Consider the following 23,976-nt stretch of genomic DNA (forward strand, 5'->3'; position numbering starts at 1 on the left):
ATGATTCGCCCCGCCCCTGCCCCTGGCAGTTCCAAATGTCCCCGTGGTGTGGCTTAGTGCCCAGTGGGCTCTGCATCTGCAGCATATAACCAAACTCTTGGACACTTTCTCAATCCTCTGTCTTCCTCTCCCTCTTTCTCTGCTTCTTCTTCCTGGTGCCCTTAGGAGTTGTGTACTGGATCTTCCGGATTGTTCTGCTTGCACTTCTACCCCTCAACCTCGTCTTTGCTCTGGCGTGTCCATTCGTGCATCCCCATTCCCTGCCCAGGGGCTCTTTCTTTGTTCTCAGAACAGCCTATTCTCATGTCTAAGGTTGCATTCGCACCTTCAGTGTCTCTGGGGATACCAACTAGAATATTTTAAGTTCTATTTTGTTCTTCCAAGTTTTCTGTCTGCTCAGTTTGCCTGATGATTTATCTTGTTCTGGCTCCTCCAGGTTGACCAGGTGACCCTTGGTTATCTATTTGTAATGAGAAGTTAACAGCTGATAGGAGCTGTGTATCTAAAGGTTTTAAGATGATGCTGGTTCTTTTGCTGCTAGAGTGCCCAGATCTTCGACCTGGGAGTGACACCTTTTTTTTTTTTTTTTTTTTAAGAGAAGAACTGGCACTCTCCTTCCACCCCTCGTCTCCCTCTGCTGGATGTTAAATATTTGGCTGCCCCAGGGGGCGGGATTGACTGCAGGTCCTCTGGGCTGTGCCACCCTGTCCTTTGGTCACCGCCGCTCCCCTTGTTGCAGTCTCTCTTCCACTGAAGGACCCCTTCTTGCCCTTCCACTGGGCGGTGTAGGCCTTTGTTATTCCTCTAGTGTCCGGGGGATGGAGAGCGGTGCCTGGGGTCAGCGCTTCGTCTTTACAGGATCCTTGCCTTCGTGCAGTGATTTATGGAGCCTAGCCACGCGTGCCATTCCCAGTGAATCCCGCCCACCTCTGCACCCACCACAGCAGCTGTCGTAGCAGTCGTACAGGTGAAGCAGCGGGTCCCCGAGAGAGAGCATGGCTTGCCCAAGTTCTCCTTACACATTGACAATGGAGCCAGGGGTCCAAGCTGGGTGTCTGGACTCCGGCCTTGGTCCAGGGTGTGACACGGCATCGGAGGCACCGGGAATAAGGCCTAGATGCTGGTAACAGTTGAGCCTGGGACCCTGGCCTGCCCTGTTGCCAGGGCTATGCTTCCATGATTTTTGAGGCAGTGGCCTATGAGTTGCAAGGATCAGTCAAGGGGAGAGGGAGAGTGGGTGACATTGCATTTCTCTTGCTGAATAAAACCTTAAAAACTTACCATGTCGTCTGGTCTGTTTGAGCCAGTATTCAGAATTCGTGGCAAGAACCCACACAGCTTACTAATATTAATATTCAGAAATATTAACAAACAGGTTTCAGAGTAACAGAGAGAGAGGGAGAGGCTGAGCTCTTCCATCTGCTGGTTCACTTCTCAAATGGCCACAACCGCCAGGGCTGGCCCAGGCCAAATCCAGGAGCCTGGAGCTCCATCTGGGTCTCCCACCGGGTGGCACTTCTGCTTCTTTCCCAGTTGCATTAGCAGGGAGCTGGATTGAGACTCAAACCAGGCATTGCAGGTGGCAGCTTAACCCGCTGCAGCACAATGCTGGTCCCTTTATTGTGTCATCTTATTCAATACTTTTAACACATCTGCAAGTGCAAGAGACTATGCCCATTTCATAGCTGAGAAAATTGAGGCCTGGAGAGGTTCATTCAGCTGCCTGAGATCCCATATGTAGGAGGTACAGCAGGTGGAGCTTGGCCAGACTGGAGCCAAGAGCCAGGAACTCCATCTGGCTCTCCCACATGAGAGCCATCACCTGCTGCCTTCCCAGGGTGTGCATCTGTTATGCCCAGTTCGATTGTTCCCAGAGACCACCAAGGAGCCGATATCGCTGTAAAACACATGAGAGTTTTATTACAGGTCCGGGCCTGGGCTCTCAATGCAGCGGATTTGAATTGAGAGCCCCAACTCTTCAGTTAACAGGGTTTTTATAGGGTTTTTAGAGACATTCTATACATTATAGTACCATTTAGCAAATCATCTCATCATGCGGGAAATTTAAAGGACATCTCTTAGAATTGATTAGCGCATCCAGTGGCGGGAATGGACCTAGTAAAGATGGTTGGATGGCTTTGGGGTTGATGCCTTTTATATTGATTGGCTAAAGTTTATATTGATTGGCTAAAGTATAGGGTCCGAGCTGCTGGGGTGTACGTGCCAAACCTCAGGGTCTCTGGATGTTATCAGTCACCTTAACTGCCCCGAAAAGACAGCTGGAACTTTAGGTATTTCCCTGCTATCTGCTGATTGGTTGTTGCTAGGAGAGTTTATTGCAAGGGGAATTCATTTATTTATTTTTAGGAGCTTCTGGGGTTCAGGGCCTGGTCAGGCCCGAGTGACAAGATGGAGGCCTATTTTAAAACAGTTGCACCTTGCTCCAGGCTCAGGTCTCTCACATCAGCGTGAAGCTGTATTGGAAGTAGAGTGGCTGGGGTTTAAGTCAGGCACTCTGATAGGGGATGTCCCAAGCTGTGACTCACAGTGTTTCGATGGCCCAGGACCTGGGTTTCCTTGTCACCCTGGAGGGTTGGGTGCAGCCAACAGACCTTAGTGCCTGTAGGAGCTTAGCGCCACTGGCTCATGTGCTGGTCGCTGGCTTCTGGAAGCAGCAGCCTGCTGGGCTCCTTAGGACATCAACCAGAGAAGCAGCGTGTGTGGCCGAGAACCTCAGCCACAGAGCTCGGGGGATGAGCGAGCCTCGCCCAGTGGTGATGCGGGCGCCCTCCTTCTGCAGGTGCCCTCCCAAGCGCACAGCTTCTTGGTGTCCAGCTGGAGCTCCCCAGCAGGAGCCTGGTGGCACGGTGCATCGTCAGCCTTCCGGAACAAGCAGGCATGCTGGCTTTGCCTGGGGGGTGTGGGGAGCCTCCATCTTTGGATCTCATGACTTCCTGCAGGCCAGGGTCTTTCCTGGGACTCCCAGAGGCTGAGGTCCCAGAGAATTCTGCAGAACACCCTACAACCCTACAACCATGCTGAAATGACAGGTGCAAGGTGTGCCATCCCCCCCCCCCCCCCAGGAACGATTTCTTACTTGAAAGGCAGAAGAGATAAGGACAGGGGATGGTGACGCAGCCGCTGGAGTGCACACATGGGAGGGAGGGCTTGGGACTACAGTCTGAAAAAGAGGGAAGCCCCTGGGAAGGCAGGTGAGTGCCTGTCCTAACTATCCAAGTTCAATGCACTGACCGCCCGCCAGCCAGCGACTGTTCATGGGAATTTGTGTCGGTCCATTCATGTATTTATTGAGTGTCTCTGTTTTTGTGGGCACTGTCCTAGAAGCAGGGGAGACAGCATTAAAACATCGTAAGTGTGCATCATGATGAATATGCAAATATAGATAGGTCATTTGCAAACTAGCTCCCTGTCCTGTGTGATGTAGGCAGCCCCGTCCCTGAGAGCATGGTGGACCGTGCCCGCGCTGAGCCGTGCAGACAGCCTGCAGCCTGGCCGCGGGTGTTCAGAGAACAGCGCACGTCTCAAGTTCCTCGTGTGTGATTTTTCCATCATTTGGAAACTGTGATCTGCCCTTGAGGAGGGAGAAAGCCGTGGTTATGAGTCCTACTGTGTGCTGCGCACAGTAGGGTGTTTGGCAGGCTAGGGAAGCAGGCGTCTTCCCTCTATAGACAGTTATTCCTGAGAACTGTGTGGAAGAATGTTCTGAGATGTGTCAGGTTTGTTTCATGGTAAGATATGGAGAGGTGGAAATGGCTGTTACACAGGAAGTAGTCTTTATGCTCCCAGATCCCTGGGGGCAGGAGGCATGACACACAGGCCCACATGGGCAGGCACCAGGCAGGAGGCAGGAGGCAGGAGGCAGGGGCTTGCTGTGGACTTGGTGGGAAGGACTAGGCAAGGGCTGGTAGTCACCTGTTAGGATATGTGGGTCGGCGCTGGGGTGTAGGAACTGCCTCTGGTTGTCTGATACCCAGCCCTGCGGTGACCCAGGTAGGGGGACAGCGGTTCCCAGATAGAAGGCGTGGTTGAGGGCATGGGCGTGGGTGGGCCCGTTGCCTGTGAAAGGTTTGCTGAAAGGGGGTTCGATTGCCATTTCCAGGAATTAGCAGGGAGCGGGTGCCAGAGCATCAGGAAACAGAAATAAGAAAACTCAATGAATGCAAAGACCCAGACCACGGTTTGGCCTGTGGGGGAGCAGGAAGGAGTGATGACACTTTGGGGCCCACATTGGGGCGCAGCAAGTTTACTCACCACCCTCGACACCTGTATCAGAGTGTTGGTTCGAGGCCCAACAGATCTGCTTCTGATCCTGCTCCCTGCTGATGCACCTGGAAAAACAGCAGCAGATAAACCGAGCACGTGGGGGCCTTGCCAGCCACACAGGACACCCGGACGGAATTCCAGGCTCCTGGCTTTGGCCTGGACCAACCTTGTCCATTTAGGGAATGGACAAAAAGGTGCAAGATCTCTCTCTCTCTCTCTCTGTCCCTCTCTCTCTCTCTGCCTTTCAAATACATAAATGAACCTTTGGAGAAAAGAAGGAAGGAAACGCCGACGTGGTGCAGCCCCTGTCACGTCTCCATCTCCTCTCCCGCAGGGTGAAACAGTCGGAGCTGTTCGACAGGTGGAAGAGCCTCCAGATGTGCAAGTGGGCCATGAACATCTCGGAAGCCAACCAGTTCAAGTACCTGCGACTCCTCTGTCCTCCCCTCCTCCTGTGCTCCTCCACCCAGCACCTGCTCCGTCTCCGCTGTCCTGCGGGCGGGTGCAGCTGGGACTTTGCTGGGCTTAGGCATTTGGCCGGTGGGAGGTTCTGAGTCCACACGCAGCGGGGGTTGGGCTCTCGCCAGGGGCTTCCCCCATCACAGTCCTCCCTGAACCCTGGCACAGCCCTACCAGGTCGGTGTCGTCTCTGCCAGACGCCTCCCAGCCCTGTGCCGTGGCCTTGTCGTCCCCACCTCCTCTCTCCTGGGGCAGCTCCGCCACCTTCTCAGAGCGCTCAGCTCGGTTATATTTTTAATTGCCCTCTAATAAAAATGTACAGATGAGCTCCTGAGGGAGCTAAGCAGGTAGGAGATGTCCAGAAATTGTTTCCATTAGTGGTAGACCTCATCTCTAACATCCTGTGAGTGCAAAGCAATATTTTAGTGCAACTGGACTTTTTCTTTTATGAGATTTTAGGGTCCTAGCAGTTGTGTCTAAACTGAATTTCGGCAGCACAGGCAGAGTTTCAGGGTACCAAGGAGCTCTCAGAATGAAAGACTTCTCCGGGGAGGCTGGGAACCGTGGGCGTTCTCAAGCGTGTTGTCTTTAGAAGTCATTCGTTCTAGTTTGCTGCAATGCGGGGCTAGGTCTAGAGGCAGTAGTTTTAAGTGGCACCTGTTTAGAAATGTGAATGTTTAAAGTGGCAGCCAGGAGGGAACAGGTGCCACCGACATTTGTGAGACGTGGGAAGCCCAGTCTTGGGCCTGACACTCATTTGCAGGCTCAGCGACCATCACCTAGAACATGAACTTGAGCAAGGGACGGGGAGAGCAGGAAACGAGATCTGTGCGGCAGGTCTGCTCCTCAGCAGTGTTGCCGCGTGCTGAGTGGGAGAGATGGCCTGGGACGGTTGAGGCCTGCGCAGTGAGATGCATGAGGTGCCCTCCAGACCGAGAGTGGGGACAGAAGCCTCAGCTGGTGGGGTTACTCATCTAAGGAAATAATGAGACGACAGGAAGATGATAACCGAGACAGGTATATGATCCAGTGGCAGGGATCACACAGACACATCCAGGGCCTAGAGTGGTTTCCGATGTGGGAAGAGGAGGTGACCTCAGGCCTTGCCAGGCCCTACATGGAAAGAATGTTAAGGCCAGTGGGTTGCCTGCCTTTGCTCTCATTTCAAGCAAGTGGAACACTGATAAGATGCTTAGCTATGGTTGGCAGGACCCTGGTGCGGTTTGGGCATAGGCGTGGGAGTGGGGGTGGGAAGGCAGCAGGAGCTTTGCCGTTCCCGGGACAGAGTCCTGTGATGGAGGCCTCCCCTCACCCCACTGCCCTCGCCGAGGTACGCTGGCATTCTGGTGTGTAGGGCAGTCCGTGAGGAGCTTGGTTAGTGTGAGTCGGTCTCCCTCCTCGGGGAGACTCTGCAGTGGGCCAGCAGGATCGAGTTTCTGGCGCAGCGAAGCTGCAAGGGCTGGGTGTGGGTTTGTGATGCTCCCCATGCCCCTGCCTTGCCGGGCGCCTGGCCTCTGCTCTGGAAAGCCTCAGTCACACTCTGAAACCCTACGCTCCCCAAGAAAGATCACTCGCTGCAGCTCGAAGCCAGCTGGGCTGCCCAGGGACCCCTGCGAGAGAGACAGTCAAAAAGAATCCTGTGTATAGCTTTCCTGGCTTTGGCAACCTAGAGGCCAGAGTCAAGAGGGTCGGAGGTGGAAGAGCCATTTTACAGATGAAGAAACTGAGGCCCAGACAGGGGAGACTTTGAGCTCCCCAGCTGGTGGTAACAGAGCAGAAACTAGAATCCAGGCTTGCTGACACCAGGCTGGTGACCCAAGCTTCCATGGCAGTCCTGGGGCGGCTTTCCCCATCTTTTGCTGGTGGCTGAGACTGGCCTCCAGGGCATGGGTGGTCCCTGCCTCCTGGGGCCCTGCACACTGAAGGTGAGCACGCCCTAGCCAGGGGTGGGGAAGGTGGCTGGGCACGCTCTGCCTGCTGCTGCTGTGTGGAGAGGCAGTGGATCCCTGTGGGCTTATAGTGAACTCGTGATGGGAGGGAGCAGTGATCCGTGGCCTTGGTTACATCCAGCACGGTCTGGGGCCAGGGTGCAGGGCTCTGGGTCCCCTGGGCAAGGGGAGCAGGATGAGAGAGGGGTCTGACCCCGTTCCAGAGGCTCCCTGGCGTGCCTGGGGGGATGAATGTGCTGCTGGGTGGGACGCCAGCTGCAGAGTAGAGCAAGACTGGGCTGCCCTGGCCAGGCGGGCTCCCAGCCTCCCTCCCGGGGGGTTTTGTGGCTTCTTCAAAAGCCTGCATCTGAGCTTTAACCCTCTGATGCTCACGTCTGAGTGGTTTTCTGATACAAACCCACACCACAGGACTTTTTCTAAAAAAAAAAAAAAAAAAAAAAAAAAAGATAAAATAATGAACCCTTAGAAGCTTCCTCAGGAAGCCAAGTTCTACATCGGACAGGAAGCCAGCCAGTGTCAGCCCACCACCCTGACTCTGTCCCCACTTCCCGAGATCAGTGGCTGAATGATTGGACGTGCACATTTCTGTTGCCTGCATGTGTCCTGCTCTTGGGGCTCTTGTGTGTGCCTTGTCTCGAGTTGGCTGTGGGAGCCAGGACCCCAAGGAAGAGCCTGGCCTCCCCAGGGCTGCCAGCTGGGGCCGGATCAACAGGGCAGCAGGAGCGTGTGTCTGGGAAGTAGTGGCGTCCTTGCAGATTTGAGGAAAGCTGGTGGGAGGCATGGCTAACACCACCATGCGCAGGCGCGAGTTGTTGCACACCTGTGAGACTGGCATTGCACAGGATTTTGTCCCTGCCATCAGGGGCTTTGATTGGAGCGTGAGAGGAGATGGGCAGACGATGGTGTGTATGGCTCCCAGTCTGGCTCCGGCCTTCAAGGCCAGTGCGGTCAGTGGGGTGGGGGCAGCTGGAGCCTCCTGGAGACAAACCTGGCTTGGGCCCTGGAAGGGCGGCAACAGCAGAGGCAGGAAGGCCCTGCCTTGGGACAGCAGGGGCGGAGATGCAGGGTGGGTGCGGGCATGGACTAAGTGGTGGGAGAGGCCCCAGCCCCAGGAGCCCTGTGCTTGTGAGACCTAGCCTAGTGTCATCATCTGTCCCGCCTGTCCCCTGCCCTGCAGGTCCACTCTGTCCAGGTGCTGCAATGCCCCTGCCTTCCTCTTCACCACTCAGAAGAACACGCCATTGGGGACGAAGCTCAAGTACGAGGTGGACACCAGCGGCATCTACCACATCAACCAGGAGATCTTCCGCATGTTCCCCAAGGTGCTGCCTGGGCACCGGGGTCTGGGTGGGGTGAGGGAGCCCACCCAGCCGTGGCCCTCCACGGCCTTGCCCCTGCGTGACTCCTGCTCGGCCCCTGCACATCGCATTCTGGTCATTTTCTTCCAAAGCCTCAGTGGCCTTGTCTGTAGCACTGGGACTCGGATTGGGACGAGTTGGGCTGCTAGAATGTATAAAACATCAGGGACTTCAGGTAGACATCTTGTGTCATTCCTTTCTCATTAAAGAAGTCTGGGGGGAGGCCGGTCAGGGCTAGCCTCCTGGTCCTGGAGGCCCACAGAGGAGATCCTGCCCACTTGAACCGTTCAGATCACCAAGGCTCAGGAGCCTGCGCTCAGTGGCCTCACTGCTGCTGCAGACTCTGGGGGAGGGGGCCGGTTGTGGAGGAGGTGTGGCCTGTGACGAGCAGGGAGGTCTGGGGTGTGTGCACGGCTGTGTCTGGGGGAGCTCCAGGCCCTGGGCAGGGCGTGGTGGGCCCAGTTTGTAGAAATGTCAAGTGAGGGTGCTGCAGCTGTTTCTGGATGAAATCCAAGCGCTTAGGCTCCCCTGCTTCTAGAGGGAGTGGGGAGGACACCAGGCCCCACATCCACCTGCGTTCTGCCACGGCTGTTGGAGCATAGCAGGTGTTCTGGGGCTCTGGGGAGGAGCTGCAGGTGAGAGGTGTCACCTGCATCACCGTGCTGGGGTGAGAGGTGTTCTCCCGCATCACCATGCTGGGGGCTCAGAGGCCTGGAACAGAAAGCCTGGTGACAACAGGTGAACTTGGCGCAACACAGCCTGGTTGCAAGCTGTGGACCACCGGGGGCCGACATTCTCTGGGAAGCACAGAGTGAATGGATTAGACCTTGCAAGTCCTGTCATCTCTGTCACAACCACTCTTGTCTGACCTAGCCCAAAGGCGCCATAGGCACGGGTCAGCCAGCGAGGGGGGCTGTGTCCGGCCACACTTCATTCTCCCTAGCCCCTGACGTCTCAGGTTTATATAATTTTCACGTGTCACAAAACAGTCTTCCTTGGATTGTTTCCAACCATTTCAAAATCCAAAATCCATTCTTAGCCTGTGGGCCAGGCTGAAACAGGTGGCAGGCCAAATGTGGTGCTTGGGCCAGAGTTTGCCGGTCCCTGAATTAGATCATATCCCTAGCTTTCCCAAAGATAAGTCTATCTTTGGGTTGGTAAAAAATTCAGCTTCCCAGCCTTCTATTCCCCACCCTGGAGACTGATTCTGTGGTTCTGGGCTGAAGCCCAGAAATTTCTATAGCATCCTCAGATCCAACCAATTGCGGATTAAGAATGTTAAAAAAAAAAAAATCATGTCAGCATTGAACATGTGCAGGTTTTTTCCCCATGGTTATTCTCTAAGAGATACAGTCTAACAACTATTTCCATAGCATTTACATTGCGTGAGGTGTTATAAGCAACTTAGAGAAGATCTGAAGATTGGCTCATAGGGAGGATGTGCGTAGGTGCTAAGGAAATACTGCACCATGTTATATAAGGGACGCAGCACCTGCAGATTTTGGTACCCGTGGAAGGTGCTGGAACCAGTCTCCCTCGGATACCAAAGGAAGACTGTATCTTCAGAAAATGATCTGGTTCTTCTTGGTTTATTAAAGCTTGGGAAACTCCATACAGAACACAACAAGAATCTGCTCATTTTCCTAGTGATATTTTTATTTTTTTTCCCCTTTGCCTGGTAAAAGTCAGAAAAGTCAAACAGTGCCTTTTCCCCACTGGCTGTGAAATGCCTCCATGGCCCTGTCCTGGCCCTGCGCCTGGCCCTCCAAGGAAGCTGTGCCAGGAGTGACAGTCCCCAAGCCCTCTGTGCACCGCCGCCCCCAGGCTGGGCCACCTGGAAGCCCGGGGTGCAGCCCAGGCCCCTGAAGGCTCTGCTGCCTGTGGGGGTGTGCAGGGAGGTAAGCTTCCCAGCAGGCTCCTGGGCATCCTTGAAGGCAGGAACCTCAGGGCCATATCGCAAGGTAACAAGTCTCTTGAACGCCCCTCCCATCTGTGAAGTGGAAAAAATGCAAGGCTGGGGGGCCCCGTGCTAGCAGAGGTGGGCGAGCCTGCAGAGGGGAGAGCCTCAGACAAGGGTGGGGCCTGGGAGGGCACTGACGCCGACGTGTGTGCCTCCCCCAGGACATGCCCTACAACCGGTCGCAGTTTAAGAAGTGCGCCGTGGTGGGCAACGGAGGCATCCTGAAGAACAGCCGCTGCGGGAGGGAGATCAACAGCGCCGACTTTGTCTTCCGGTAACGACTTTGTCTCTTTGTCTTCCTGTAAAGTCATCACCCTGTCACCCCGGAGCTGCGCCTGCCACCTCCACCCTGCGCCCCGCCCCCAGGTGCCACTCCCTCTCAGTGCCCAGTGCCCCCAGGCTGCCCTCAAGGGATTCATCCGACCTCCCCACTCCCACACTCCCTTCATGTCCCCGAACCTATACTTGGAGAGAGTTGTTGCACTCGGGCCTCAGTGTGTACATCTGAAAAATGGGAGTTGTGGAGAGCAAATGGCACAACAGACATGAAGACCCTGAGGACTTGAGGACTGGCAGGCGGTGGGAGGTACAGATCTGTCAGCGTGGGCCTCCGGGCACCTTTCCGGAAGCTCTGGGTAGAACCAGTGTAGCTTCATGACCAGCTCCGATACTGGCTGCCTCCTGGCTTCAATTAATCTGCGGACTGGGCCTTGTATTTCTTCCTGATGTAATTCCTCTCTCTTTTATCTTTGGGGATCCTCGCTTAGATCTTGAGATGGGTTGGAAATATGAGCTGGCAGCTCAGAGGCCTGGGTGGAGCCTGCAGGGGGACCCCATGGTTCGCGGGTACTGTCACTGGACTGCTCAGAGTCGGTGGCAGGGCCGGGTGTGTCCGGGAGGTTTGGTGTGAGTGGAGGTCCTGAAATAGACAGCCCCAGCACATTCGGGGGCCTGGGCCGTGCACTCCCAGCCCTCTGTCTGCAGTGGGGGGAAGCCACGGAGAGCCTGCCCACACTCGCAGAGTATCACCGGCTGTGGGTGGTGTGTGTGACGGACACTGCTCTCTCTGCCCGGAGCCGGCCCGCACACTCCCTGACCCAGGGTTAAGGTTCCTCCACTCGCCGCCCCGGAAGGCAGGGAAGTGCCACTCTGAAAGGGTCTTTCCGGTGCAGCCCCGGTCACCATACGCTGGGCATCACCATCGCCAAGGCACCTGACCCCAAGAAAGTCATCTGGCCCCTCTGTCCCACTTGTCCCACCAGGTTCCTCCCAGGAATCACCGCCTTCTTCCCCGGTGCCCCCATTCCAGACCCCCAGGGAACACGGTGCACGCGCAGGGACCACCTGGGGACACACAGGAGCTTCTGTTTGTAGCCACTGCTGTCCTAACTGCAGGTCGTAATCACTCAGAAGATGAGCTTGGAACGTGAACGAGTGCATGAGCGGATGGGCTCTGTGCTCCCCAGAGCTGAGAGCCGGGGCCGGGGGAGGCTCTGAAGCCAGGCAGCCTGCGGTGGGATTGGGATGGGTGTTTCTTTGGGGGAGTGGCCTGTGCACTCTGCCTCAACTTCCTGAAATGTCAGCTGAGGGTGACAGGACCTGCCCCTTGGAGTTAGTGTGGGGATGAAAGGGGCTAACATATAAAGCCTTCAGACAATGCAGGCATATAATAAGTTTTGTTACAGTAAAAAATGCTGTCTTTTTAAAAACAGATTTATTTACTTTGAAAATCAAAGCTGCAGAGAGGGAAGGGAGAGAGAGAGAGAGAATCTTTCAGCCATTGTTTCACTCCCCAGATGGCTGCAATGGCTGCAGCTGGGCTGGTCTGAAGCCAGGAGCCAGGAGCCTCTTTCAGGTCTCCCACGTGGGTGCAGGGGCCCAAGCACCTGGGCCATCCTCCACTGCTTTCCCAAGCACATTAGCAGGGAGCTGCATCGGAATTGGAGCCGCCGGGACATGAACCAGTACCCATATGGGATGCCGGCATTGCAGCCCCGAACTGTGGTCTTTGAATGTTCCTTGCATTTCAGAGATGAAAAAATAATTTTTTTTGCCAGGATCATATGGCGAGAATTGGGGGTGCAGTTCTGGGCATGGGTCCTTCCTGCTATACCACATCGTCTCTCTCTGGCTTAGATCCCCTAACGGTGAGCTTTCTTTTGTCCCACTGCCTGAGGTGTCTTATGGCCCAGAGTTGTTTGCATTTCACTGTCATGGTCATCACAGCAGTGCAGCAGGAGCCTTGCTGAGCTATGCTGTGTGTCTCCCCCAGGGTCCCAGGCTTGTCCATTGTATTGAGGGGCAGGCCCGATGCCTGGCATGGAGCAGAGGACCACCGTCTGATCCCCCACCTGGCTGCCTCTGGGTCCCTCTGCCCATGTGACCACCGTCCCAGCTTGCTCTTCATGTCCTGTCAGCTCCACCCGCAGAAGGACTGACCCCTGCCCTGGGTGCCTTGTCTCTTCTGCAGGTGCAACCTACCCCCCATCTCGGAGAAGTACACCATGGATGTGGGGGTGAAGACGGACGTGGTCACTGTGAACCCCAGTATCATCACAGAGAGGTCAGTGGCCTTCCTGGAGCTGTGGCTCCTGGGCACTGGAAACAGAGTGAGTCCAGGTGCTTTTCCCCTGGGCGGGCTCCACGTGTGAAACACCCACCGGGTTCCAAAGACTGGCTAGGACAAAAAGGATGGGACATCTCTTACTCATTTTTTTAAGACTAATTACATGTTGAAATGATAGTATGTTTTATATATTGGGTTGAATAAAAGAAAAGACTTTCCCCGTTTCTATCTCCTTGTAAAAGGTGCTTCCTGACACAGTTAACCTTGCATACGTGGCTTGCATCACCCCTTTCTTGGACAGTGCGGGCCTTGGCTACCTGGACATGGGTCAGAGAGCTTTGCAGTGTGTGTCCAGGGCAGGTGGCTCCCTGCCTGGCTGTGTCCAAAAGGAGGCACCCGGGAGAAGCCGTATGTAAAAATCTCAGCTCCCCGCCTGGCTGCCCTCTTGGGGTCTGTCTGGGAGGTTTTAGGGAGGCAGCAGCTAATGCGTTGAAACCCTGGTCCTGGGCAGAGTCATAGGAGGGGTGGGCAGACGGGCTGTGAAAGCGGCCCAGAGGCCAGGAGCCCCTGTAGAATGGATGGGGGGGGGGGCAGAGGTGTGAGAAAGCCTGGAGGGAAAGCTATGTAAGCTAACTGAAGAGCTGTGTGAGACCTGCTGGGGGCAGGGCTACGGGGCAGAATTAGAGGCACAACACCGGGGACGTGGTGGGAGACAGGACAGGGCAGCGATGTGATACCTGCCCCTCCGGGTTCGACTGCCCCCGCCTGCCTGCACCTGCCCAGCGATAGTGGGGCCTCCCTCTCACTGTCCACCCCGTGCAGGTTCCACAAGCTGGAGAAGTGGCGGCGGCCCTTCTACCGTGTGCTGCAGGTGTACGAGAACGCGTCGGTGCTGCTGCCGGCCTTCTACAACACGCGCAACACCGACGTGTCCATCCGCGTCAAATACGTGCTGGACGACTTCGAGTCGCCGCAGGCTGTCTACTACTTCCACCCGCAGTACCTGCTCAACGTGTCGCGCTACTGGCTCAGCCTGGGCGTGCGCGCCAAGCGCATCAGCACCGGCCTCATCCTGGTGACGGCGGCACTCGAGCTGTGCGAGGAGGTGCACCTGTTCGGCTTCTGGGCCTTTCCCATGAACCCCTCGGGGCTCTACATCACCCACCACTACTATGACAATGTCAAGCCCCGCCCCGGCTTCCACGCCATGCCCTCAGAGATCTTCAACTTCCTGCACCTGCACAGCCGCGGCATCCTCCGCGTGCACACGGGCACCTGCAGCTGCTGCTGACCGGGCCGCACCGGGCTGCCCCGCCAACCGGAACTCCGAACCTCCTCTGCCTCCTGGTGGAGCTGGGGACCCCGTGCCGGCGGTCACTCCCTGCGTAGCTCTACTTGGTGCAAGGAGCCTGGGGCTGGGAGGCAGGGCATGGGAGCCTTGGCAGCACCTCCCCTGGCCCCGGGGAGGGGAGGGGAGCCTGCGGCTGGGCCCCGCCCCTGGGATCAGGGGGCCTGGGGACCACAAGTGAATAAAGCACATTTCCACTCAGTTTTAGCATCTGATTGAGCACACACTGCGGTGGCCTTGTGGCAGCCGAAGGAAGACCCTAAGGAGAATGGTGGAGGGAGAGGCAGGACGCTGGTGCACGGGCCAAATGTCCTCAGACTTCCGGGTTCCCCAGTTTTATGCTGAAGACTCAGCTGGGAATTGCTTAGAGGCCAGAGCATTCCAGAAGATAGAGGTGCTCAGCAAGGCCGCGCGGGGACCTACTCACCAAGTCACGCCACCGCCCGAGTTCAGGAAGTGACACCCTGAGAGAGAAGGCCAGCTCAGCCACCAGCTCATCCTCAGACCTGCACGGTCGCGTGCCTCCAGGTTCGCTCCTGCGCTTGCTGTTTGGATGAGAAGGAATCACACACCCATCCAGCCATATGCACTAAGGTTTCCAACTCAACAAGTGCTTAGCAATTTGCTTGCTCTCCCGTCTCCCTGTTTGCAGCGCCATTTGAACCAGGAGTTATTTATATGACGTTCGTGCACGCTGCAGAATCTTGCAGTAGCGTGTTTCTGAATGGGAGCCATCAGCCTTCGGGCTGCAAAGAGCTGACTTGTCGCATGTGGAGCTAGCAGATGGACGCCGGCGTGGTCTCCGACACCAGCACCCCCGAGGCTTCCGCTGTGCGGGCAGGTCCTCCTGTAGTGCTCGCCAGCCGCCTCCACACTCACGGCGCTGCACGGGGCCTGGGCTGGAGGGGCTCACGGGTCATCTCACATCTGAAAGCCATTCCCTCTGCTTGCCCCTGTGTGTTTCCACAGTGACTGCGACCCTGCCTGACACTGCTGGTGAACTGCCTTAGAACTTGGCATTGTGGACTTGTAGACTGTAAGTCTGGGAGGACTTCAGCCCACCTGCCTGTCTGCCTACCTGCTTCCCTTCCCCTCCCCCTCCCTCCCTTGAACATTTCTGGAGAGCCTGTTCTGCTTCCATCGGCCGTGAACTTGGGAAGACCTGATGGCCAAGGAGGGCATCGGCTTTGTCTAACCCAGCTGGAGGACAGGTCATAAACAGCTCGCAGGCCCGCAGGCTGGGTGCTGAGGAGAAGCGAGAGCTGTGGGAATGCAGCAGGCAGAGGGATTGTGCTGCCATCTCAGCCTGAGACAGGAGACAGGAGAGTGGAGGCAGGGCTGCCGGGCTCCCTCTCCAGGGCTCCCGTCTTCACCGGGCCTCTTCCTCCTGGCTTGTGTTACACCGAGCACCTGCTCCACGCGCGGTGCCGTCTGGATGCTGTTCACCTGCAATCTGAGGTCTGGTTCTGGCTGGAAAACTTCAGGCTGCTCCGAGCCTTCACAGACTGCTTTTCTGTACCACAGGGCAGCAGCCGAGGAGATGCAGGGGGCCCAGGACTTGGAAGCCTGGGAAAGCCTGGACCCGTATGGTGCATGGTGAATACCTTCCTGGTCCCCGCCTGTTTCTCCTGTGAAGGGAATCCTGGGACAGATTCCAGTTGACGGAGGTTTCTGGCCGTTGCTCATGGTTAATTGAACCCACTTCTTGATCATGTTGCTGTTCCAGGAGGGGCAGTGTTTGTGGGTAGGTGGGAGCCTTGGCGAGTCGCACACCGGGGTTCCCACTGCTGAGGGTGTGGGCTTGCAGTCTGCCTCAGTCTGGGCCATGGGGTCCGTCCCATGTGGCAGTTTGGCTGAGGGTGGTCGTGGCCAGGCTTACAGTGGTGGGTCTCAGGGCAAGCCCCTTCTCTCCCTCAGGGTCTTAGTTTCTCATCTCTGTAACTAGAGGCTTTGGAAAGACTTCTACAGTCTCCTTTTTAAAACTTCATTCATGACACACGGATCAAGGCCATAAATTATATTTACTGTCACAAGAGTTGGGGTTGGCCATGCATTCCTTCCGTGCCAGTCTGTATGCTGAGCACTTTCCCTTCCTTACGTCCTGTAACCATCCCAAGACCCCTTTCGGAGAGGAGGCTCCCGTTGTACAGGTGAGCAGACTGAGGCTCAGTATGATTCAGGGACTCGTTCATGGTCAGGCAATCAACAAGTGCAATTGCACTCCATCTGTAAAATTCCCCAACGTCTGTTCTCCAAACCTCTGTCTGTCTGAGCTTTCCAGCCAGTGTCACCAGAATGGGACAGGAGGGAGCGTGTGAGAGGCAGATGGCCCTGGGAGGCTGTCAGTCTCTGCCTGTTGGTGCCTCTCTCCAGCCCCGCCCCCTGCAGCAGTACTGACCACCCGCAGTGGTACTGGAGGGGGCACTGAAGCCATCAGTCCATTTTCTCAGGAGATGAGATGACAATGTCAGTGACTTGCCCAGGGCCCCTGGCAGCTGGTGGCTCAGCTGGCGCTTTCAGGCCACATCTGTCTCCTGCAGCCCATTGTTTGCAGGGAAACAGTTGCCAGGGCTCAGAGAGACCCAGGCACTGACTGGAAGCCCTGTGCCGTGTTCCTCCACAGTCCTGTCGTCACCTCCCACTGTGCGGTGCACACCTCTAGTTGAATTCTTATTGGGAAATCAATTCCCGGCAAACAAGCCAGCTGCCATTGCTTTGTATGTGTTAAACCCACCGGTCCAGGCTGGAAGGACAGCAAAACAAGTAAGTGACTCAGTGCTTAGTCAAGCAAAGAGGAAGGTGGCTCAAGGTCAGATGCGCGCTCAGAGGCGATTTCAGCAATAACACCACTGCCACTGCGGCAACTCTGCCACCGCTCACCTGTGCTGCAGAGAGCCGGGGGGCTCAGGGCCCCTGACTGCAGAGTGTGGGTGGGCTGGGGGCAGCACCTTCCTACCAGGTGAGGGAGGGCAGAGTGCTGGCTGGGGGTGATCCGCCAGATATTTATCCTGGGCCCAGTCTGTGCACAAAACGTGGTCTCTACTCATTATGGGGTGTATGGGGATAGATGTTAAGTGAAGGGTCCCCCAAAACCCAGGCGCTCACCTTGCTGAGTGCTAGGAGGCCCAGGCTCCTGGACAGTTGTCTGGGAGAGGAGATGGTGGTGATGATGATGATGTCAACAACAACGACAGTGGTCAGTTCTGAGTCCAAAGGCTGGCAGCCTAGCAATTCTCATTGCTAAGGCAGTGGGTGCTTCTCAGGCCCCATCCTGGACCCCGTGTGCCACTTCCCAGGGTTGACCTCTCTGCTGTCTGACAAACCGTTCTCCGACTGTCTCTCTGAATGCCCCTTCTCAGGCTTCCCTGTTGACCTTCCTGAAGCTGCCTCAAAGTTCTCATCTCCCACTCAGGGCATCCCTGCAGAGGCCTCATCGCTCAAGCATCTCCTGTGCTTGCACCTCAAACCCCTTCCCAGCCAGCGGGTCCTCTCGAGTCTAGAAGCATGAGCTCCGGACATCTGTATCTGCAGGCTTCTCAAACCTCAATGTGTCCTCAAGGGGTACACACTTAAAAGAACAATGTGGACTCAGGGTCTCCTCCCACTGCGTAGTAGTGTGACCTGGGGAGCTTCCAAAGGCCTTGGAGCCTCTGCTTCATCATCTGGAAAATGAGGACAGGACACCAGCCTCACCACCTGTAAGGGTTATGTGAGACAGTGTTGCACGATGCCTAGAACAGCAACTAAACAAACTAGACACCCACAAAGTGCAGGTTCCCCCGCCCAAAACCTGGGTCACTCTTGCATTTTCCTTCTCCTTCACTCTGTGTGCCTGTGTTCACCAAACCTTGCCAGCTTCAATGCTTTCATATTCTCTGAGCTCATTCCCACCCTGCATCTCCTCTGCCACTGCCCTAACTTGGGGCTCATTCTGCTCCCCAAAAAAGCACCTTTTGTGAAGCCCATTGCCTACCCATAGGATAAAGTCCAGAGCCTTTACCAAGCCATGCAGGACATGTGTCCTGCTGGCTCTCTCGCCTTTGCTGAGTCGCTCCTGCCACCTGCAACCACCGCCCAGACTCCTCCAGGCTGTGCCTCTGCACAAGCTATTGAAAGGCTAGAGCAGCCCCCAAGCTCCCACTTGCCTCTTGCCCTTTTTGCAGATGTCAGGTTCTAACCCCTATATCCCCCTTCGGCTGGGCATGTCCTCCTCTGTGCTGCTGTGACCAGCACTGACCCCTATTAGGATGTCCTCAGAGCGCGTGGCGCAAGCGTCCCCATGTCCTTGGTGGGGGAATCTGTTCCCCTGGGAAGGCAGTTTCTAGCTCATCCTTGCGCCTCCAGCACTGGCTCAGAGCCACACGTGGCAGGTACTCCGCATGTGTTTGCTACAGGAATGAGGTCAGTGGTCACCCAAGGAGAGTCCTCTTTTTTGCTGGCTCTGTTCCAGGGAGGCTGAACTGCCTGTGCAGTGGGCACTCACCGGCTGCAGCGCCCAGTCTCTGCCGTCTCCTCTTTGTTTTCCTCCTTTATCATCATCTTGCCCACCTGCATCTTGCTTGCTAACCAGTCATCTTGCTTTCGTGGCAACAGAAGAAGGGGAAGGTTTTCGTTCCTTCCTTCCCTTTCCTACCAGCCACAGAACTGGAGAGAGACGTCAGCATCTTGCATTGCTGGGGCGGAGGTGCTGGCTGGGCTAAGTATACAGGGATTTATCAATGGTGTCTCAGAAGTGAAAGGAAAATGCTATATTTTTTGGCTGAGGAAATAGGAGCTGAGCTTTGCAGGATGTCTGCCCAGGAGAAAGCCAGCAGCTTGGGATTGTTGCCTTGTGGGGAGAAGGTGGTGGCTTGAGCTCCACACACATCTTGGCCTAACCCTGCAGCGGGGGCACCCCTTGGGGAGACCAGCTGTGGCTGATGGGTCAGCAGAGGCGACAAGGGCTGTGTCCAGGCTGTGTCTTCTGTTATTCTTTAGGGATGCGATCACAGGAGGCCAGTCTGTGGAAGCTGACTTCTTCCTGCAAGACATCCTCATAGAGCAGTGTGTCCTTCTCAGAATCACCTGGGCACTTGCTAAATGTCTGGACTCAAGCTGGGGCAGAGGTGGTGGTGCCTGGGAGTCCGCATCCTTGGCCAGGCCCTGACGCACAGTTGCCACCAAGTGAGCAACACTGTCTTGTTTAAAATTCCAGCTGCAGGCGTGACTGGCGGAAGGCTGCAACTCAGGATCTGGCATGGACCCCAGTTTCTGCATTGTCTATGAATATAAAATAGAACGCACTGTTAGACTAGCAACAACAATCAAATGCTTGGGAAGCTATAAGATTTAGAAAATGTGTTGCTCAGCATTAACTCTCTTGTTTTTCTTGTGATAAAATTTACCAACTTGTCACGTGCACATTGCACGTTGCTGTGCAAGCCCTCTCCAGAACTGTTTTCATGTTGCAACACTGAAATGTCAAACCCACTGAGTTCCCTCTGCCCCAGTCCCTGCCAGTCACCATCTTGCTCCCTCTCTGTGACTTCCACCCCCTAAAATCCCTCATATACGTGGCATCAGTCTTTTGGGGACCTGCTTACTGCGTTTAGCATAATGCCCCAAAGACTTCTGAAGTATTAAGGATCCCTTTGGTACAGCATGTTCCCAAATAGCACTAACTGTTTTTAGTGTCCCCGTAGCAGGTAGCGGGATTTTCACTGTTGCCTGGAGCAGCCCCTTGGAGTCTTTTGTGACCTTGACACTTTGCCGGGGTGAGTGCGGGGCTGGTCTCACTTCGCCAGCTGTCCTGCCAATCTTTCCGAAGTCTTTAGATGCTTCCCTCTGCAGCATCCCATTTGCAAACATTTATTTTCGTTTCAAAGAAAAAAAGAAGGAGAATACATCTCACCATGACTTGGCTTCAGGCCACAAAACCCAGAGGCCCGAGACTCGCTCTGCAGTCTGGAGATGGTGCCCCTGGCAGTACAGTCACTCCTTAGCTTCAACCGAACGGCCTGCTCAGCTTGGGGTGAAGGCTCCGTGCCCCTGCAGTTGTGGTTCTCAGCCCCTGTGTGCATGGCACAGTCACCTGCTCTGTGTGTCCACCCTCCCCTGCCCGGAGAACCTGACCCAGCCAGCCTGGGCGTGGGGCCTAGCATCCCTATATGAAAGGCTCTGCGGAAGTAGTTCTGCCAAGTTATCCTGAACGACCTGCTTTAGGGCAGGGATCCACGGCTTGGCTGCACTCTGGAGTCACCGGAAGAGCTGAAGAGATCCTCAGGGGACCCCACCCTGGGCTGTTCTGGTTCCGCCGGTTCCAAACGTCACCTGTGTTATTAGCAGTTTTCGAACTCCGGATGTTTCTAATGTGCTGCCAATCTGGTCGGGCAGTGCTCCACCCCGCCGCAGCGTCTGGCTTGGTGCCGTGGCTGCGGCAGAGCCTTTGTGAGCAGGTGTCCCGATGGTGCGGCGTGGGCCCAGGGACTGCACGTGGAGGGCCTGGCTCTGCCCCGCTGCCTTCTGCTTCCTGGTTGGGGCTTCAGGGCCTCCCCCACCCCTCCCCCTGTATCAGCATTCAGGCCCGAGACTTCAAGGCACTAAACATTTCTTCAGAACATTTTAAACGTCTGAACAAACATGACGACATCTGTGAAAGTAGCAGAGGGTCCTTCTCCGGGGTTAGGAGGCCCGGGGAGGGCCTGAATGCAGGATTCGTGCATGTCTGGGATTGGGATGTGTTTTTGTGATGGTGCCCAGGGGAAGGTTGTTTTATACTGGTCTGAGTGCCACACGGTACCTCTAGCGAGGGTGAGACCTACCTGGCCCACCTGGATGATGCTGGCCCAAGCACCCCGACCCCTACCCCCACCACTGGGGAGACGGGGGCTGCTGTGGCCCTGGGGCTGAGTCCATGCCCACTTCCTCATGCCCTGCCTTTCCCACCTTCCTTTGGGAAAGGCTTGGATTGAAACCAGCTACTTAGTTCCTGCCTCAGTTTTCCTTCCATTGCTCTGCTCCTCCCTTCAAAGATATCCTCAGAGGGAACTTCAGCCCCGTGGCAGCTCAGAATTCCATGCTCAGCCACAAAGCTTGCACGAACCCCCACAGGTCTCGAAGACTTATTAGAAGAGAGGAGACCGGGTCAGCGCCGCAGCTCACTTGGTTAATCCTCCGTCTGCGGCGCTGGCATCCCATATGGGTACCTGGTTCTAGTCCCGGCTGCCCCTCTTCCAGTCCAGCTCTCTGCTGTAGCCCAGGAGGGCAATGGAGGATGGCCCAAGTGCTTGGGCGCCTGCACCTGCATGGGAGACCAGGGAGAGGTGCCTGGCTCCTGGCTTCGGTCAGCACAGTGCCGGCTGTAGTGGCTAATTTGGGGGGTGAACCAACGGAAGGAAGACCTTTCTCTCTGTCTCTCTGTCTCTCTTTCTATAACTCTACCTGTCAAAAAAAAAAAAAAAAAAAAAGAAAAAAGAAAAAAAAAGGAGAGAAGAGACGGTGACTGTTTTACAGGCATGAGGTAAAAGACCCCTTGCTCCCCGCGAGCTCATCCAGCGCCCAGGTGGGAGAAGGTGAGTCGGCGAGCCGGCTGCTGTAAAGCTGTGCAACAAAGACCGAACATTTTCACGAACAGCGAACCTCTCACAGCATTCGCTTTCATGCCCAGTCCTGGTGAACTCGCTTCTGGTCTCTAATAATACAGCAAACCAAGAGAATGCTAACAGGTGCTAGATCTAGCAAGAAGTGGCAGCTAATTGTCCAATTGGGATGGCATGAAAAAGACCCAAACCTCATCCTCTCCGAAAATGCCCGGAGGTCTGTGGCCATGTGCAGGCATCGGCTGAGGTCCCCCTGCAACGTCCCCCCTGCACAGGGGCACACACATATCGTTTCGCGAGTGCCGACTTCCAAAAGGGCAAGGCCGTGTCGGGTCCACTCCAGGATTATTCCCACTCACAAGCACATTCGTCAAAGTCTTGGTGCTTAAAAGATAAGCCCTGGTTCCCTGGAAGTTTGCTGCAGGGAAATCATTGTCTGGCAGCGTGGCACGGGCACACCCTCTCCTCTGACCATGGGCTTTCTCCTTGACATTGGCCATTTCCTCCTGCTTAGGGATGAAAAGGAGCAGAGGCGGGTGCCGGCTCTCTGCCTTCCCATCTCCAAGGGCCCTGCAGTGCACCTGGGGGCGTGGCCGGGCGCCCTCCCTCCGCACCTCTGGCTCTGCTTGTGGTGTCCCTACTGCATAGGGAGGAGAGGGCGGGGTCTCAGCCAGGACCAGGGTGGGCTTTGCAGAGAATATGGGCATTTGGGAATATGGTTCCTGCATAGGAAAGACGGCCATCTGTCTTCTCACTGAGCTTCACTGTGTCCGGGGGAGGAGAAGAGGGATGGGCCAGATGGCAGTGACCCTACTGCATGGCGGCCCGAGAAGGTGGTGGTGGCATGCCCTCGGGTCACCGAGGATTGGTGGTGGAGGCCTCCGGTGGCCAGGGTGCCCTGTTCTAGCTCCCCTGGTCCTTCCTTCCCGCCGGGGTTGTCAGGCTGATCCAGAGTGTGGTCCAGGCTGGGCTTTAGCCCTGGCCTCATGTTCTGGGCAAGGTCTCTGTGTGTTTGGGGGTAGGGTGGGGCCTGTTTGGTGTTTACTGCTGTCTGGGGACCAAGGCCAGCAGCACTGGGTGGCTGCACCCAAGGGGGCAGGTGGAGAGGAGACTGGACTTGGCAGGGTCTCCCCCAGGGTAGCTCAGAACAAAACAGCACCAGCCCCTGTCCCCGGGGCCCGTTGGGAGGGGGCCGGTGAGCCCCAAGTGGCAGCTTCTACTGGTCACTCTGTCCCCCTGCCCCGTGCAGTGGCCAGCTTCTGAGAGAGAGACCCTCGCTCACTGTCGCTTTCAGGGGTAGCCGGGCCTCCCCCAGTCTACGGCAGGGGTTGGTGACCTGCAGAGTCCCTTCCCAGCCCAGACTGCCCCCCCCCCCGCGAAAGGCGCTGTGTTGTCTGAACTGTGAAATGTGTGCTTATGTCTATAGCTATATATATATATTTTCTAAACAAACGCTTCATCTCAGTAAGCGTCCAACCGTTGCTCAGTGGAGTCAATCCTCAGCTACTTCCTCCTCAAAGCCAAGACAGCCCCCCGGGAGGAGCAGAGGGGCCCCGGGGGTCCCCGTGCCCTGAGCCGGGCGCCGGCGAGTGGCCTCAGTCCAGGCTTGGGGGAGTTTGTCCCCAAGGGGCCGCGGCACCGACTCAGCCCGCGGCGGCCCCTCCCTCCCTGGCGGCCTCTGCGGGAGCTGTTACTGCGCAGTGTTCCGTGCAGCGCCCCCGCATGGCGCTGGCAGGGTTCTACATGGAAAGCCCCTCCTGCGCCGTCGGAGGCTGCCTCTCCCCGCCCCGCCAGGGGGAGGGGGCTGCAGCCGCCAGCTCATTTTTGTGTAAATGTTGCGCTGGGAGTCGGGGCTCCGGCAGCCTCCTGCGCATCCCGAGGCCCTGGCTGTAGAGATGGTGACGTGCTGGCGGTGACGCTCGGCCTGCAAACATCATCAGGGCACTTTGTATCTGTCACTGGGTCTGAAAGGCCTTCAGTTTCTACCCAATAAAACCTATCAAATGGTTCATCTGGCAAAGATTCCTTGGCATTGAGTGTGTGTGTGTGTGTGTGTGTGTGTGAGTGTATGTAGGGGACAGTGTATGTGTGTGAGTGCGTGTATGTGTGTGAGTGTATGTATCTGTGAGTGCATGTATGACACAATGTACATCTGTGTGTGGGTGCCTGAATGAGTGTGTGTGTGTGAGCATGGATGAGAGAGAGAGAGTGTGTGTGTGTGTGTGTGTGTGTGTGTGTGTATTGGGCTGCACTGGGCTGACAGCAGCTCAGCCCAACGTGGGGATGGGTGCCAGGTGTTACAAGGAGCCCAGGCCCCACTGGGCATATCTTTGTGCAATGTTGGAGGAACAGGAGGATCAGGAGGTCGTGTGTGTGTGTGTGTATGTGTGTGTGTGGCAGGAGTGGCCGTCTAACCAGGGGAGTAGAGGGCCCACAGAAAGGACTCAGAGCCCAGATGACGACCAAGTGGAGTGG

At 56.1% G+C, this 23,976-nt stretch overlaps 1 protein-coding gene across 6 annotated transcripts in view; it reads left to right on the top strand.

The window, feature by feature from the left end:
- The window catches only part of ST8SIA5 (ST8 alpha-N-acetyl-neuraminide alpha-2,8-sialyltransferase 5), a 77,480-nt gene extending 53,970 nt beyond the window's left edge, over window positions 1–23,510 (top strand). For 4 of the 6 annotated variants that reach the window (XM_051851247.3, XM_051851248.3, XM_051851249.3 and 1 more), the window contains 5 exons: window positions 4,619–4,705; window positions 7,870–8,014; window positions 10,172–10,284; window positions 12,481–12,573; window positions 13,399–23,510. In XM_051851247.3, the coding sequence (XP_051707207.3) occupies window positions 4,619–4,705; window positions 7,870–8,014; window positions 10,172–10,284; window positions 12,481–12,573; window positions 13,399–13,867 (907 nt within the window). In that variant the 3' untranslated portion in view covers window positions 13,868–23,510. The other 2 variants (XM_089305175.1, XM_089305177.1) reach the window with 2 other exon arrangements.
- The last annotated feature ends 466 nt before the right edge of the window (window positions 23,511–23,976 follow it).

Source organism: Oryctolagus cuniculus, chromosome 10, assembly GCF_051225735.1.
Source record: "Oryctolagus cuniculus isolate XC-2025 breed Fujian yellow rabbit chromosome 10, ASM5122573v1, whole genome shotgun sequence".
Classification (NCBI taxonomy): Eukaryota; Metazoa; Chordata; class Mammalia; order Lagomorpha; family Leporidae; genus Oryctolagus; species Oryctolagus cuniculus.